This window comes from Cariama cristata, unplaced genomic scaffold (assembly GCF_000690535.1).
Source record: "Cariama cristata isolate BGI_N322 unplaced genomic scaffold, ASM69053v1 scaffold15197, whole genome shotgun sequence".
In the NCBI taxonomy this organism is placed as follows: Eukaryota; Metazoa; Chordata; class Aves; order Cariamiformes; family Cariamidae; genus Cariama; species Cariama cristata.
This window is the reverse complement of record NW_009625106.1, coordinates 8,885-9,138: the sequence shown is the minus strand read 5'-3', so window position 1 is coordinate 9,138 and position 254 is coordinate 8,885. Positions and strand designations below refer to the sequence as shown.

The 254-nt window shown below is 65.7% G+C and overlaps 1 protein-coding gene across 1 annotated transcript in view; it reads left to right on the top strand.

Annotated features, from left to right (window-relative positions):
• ADAMTS7 (ADAM metallopeptidase with thrombospondin type 1 motif, 7) overlaps window positions 1-254 on the top strand; it is a gene marked incomplete at its 5' end in the record, with an annotated part of 42,750 nt that overhangs the window by 40,049 nt on the left and 2,447 nt on the right. The window contains one exon of the mRNA XM_009703480.1: window positions 1-126. Coding sequence (XP_009701782.1) covers window positions 1-126 — 126 coding nt within the window. The remainder of the gene's footprint in view (window positions 127-254) is intronic.

Here is a 254-nt window from a genome sequence, read left to right as displayed (position 1 = left end):
TACGGCCCAACGCCACCCGGCCCTGCAACACACGCCCCTGCACCACCTGGGTGGTGGGCTCCTGGGGAGAGGTGAGCGGGCGCGGGCGGGAGCACGCCGCTCCTCTCAACGGGGCATTTGCACGAAGTGCAAGGAATGGGGAGGAAAACCCAACTTTCAGAACCAAACTGGGCACTACTGCAAGAAAAACCTCCTGGGGTCTGGCACTGTCGACACAGTACGGCATGGCGGGGGGGGGCACTGTGGGGCGGGGG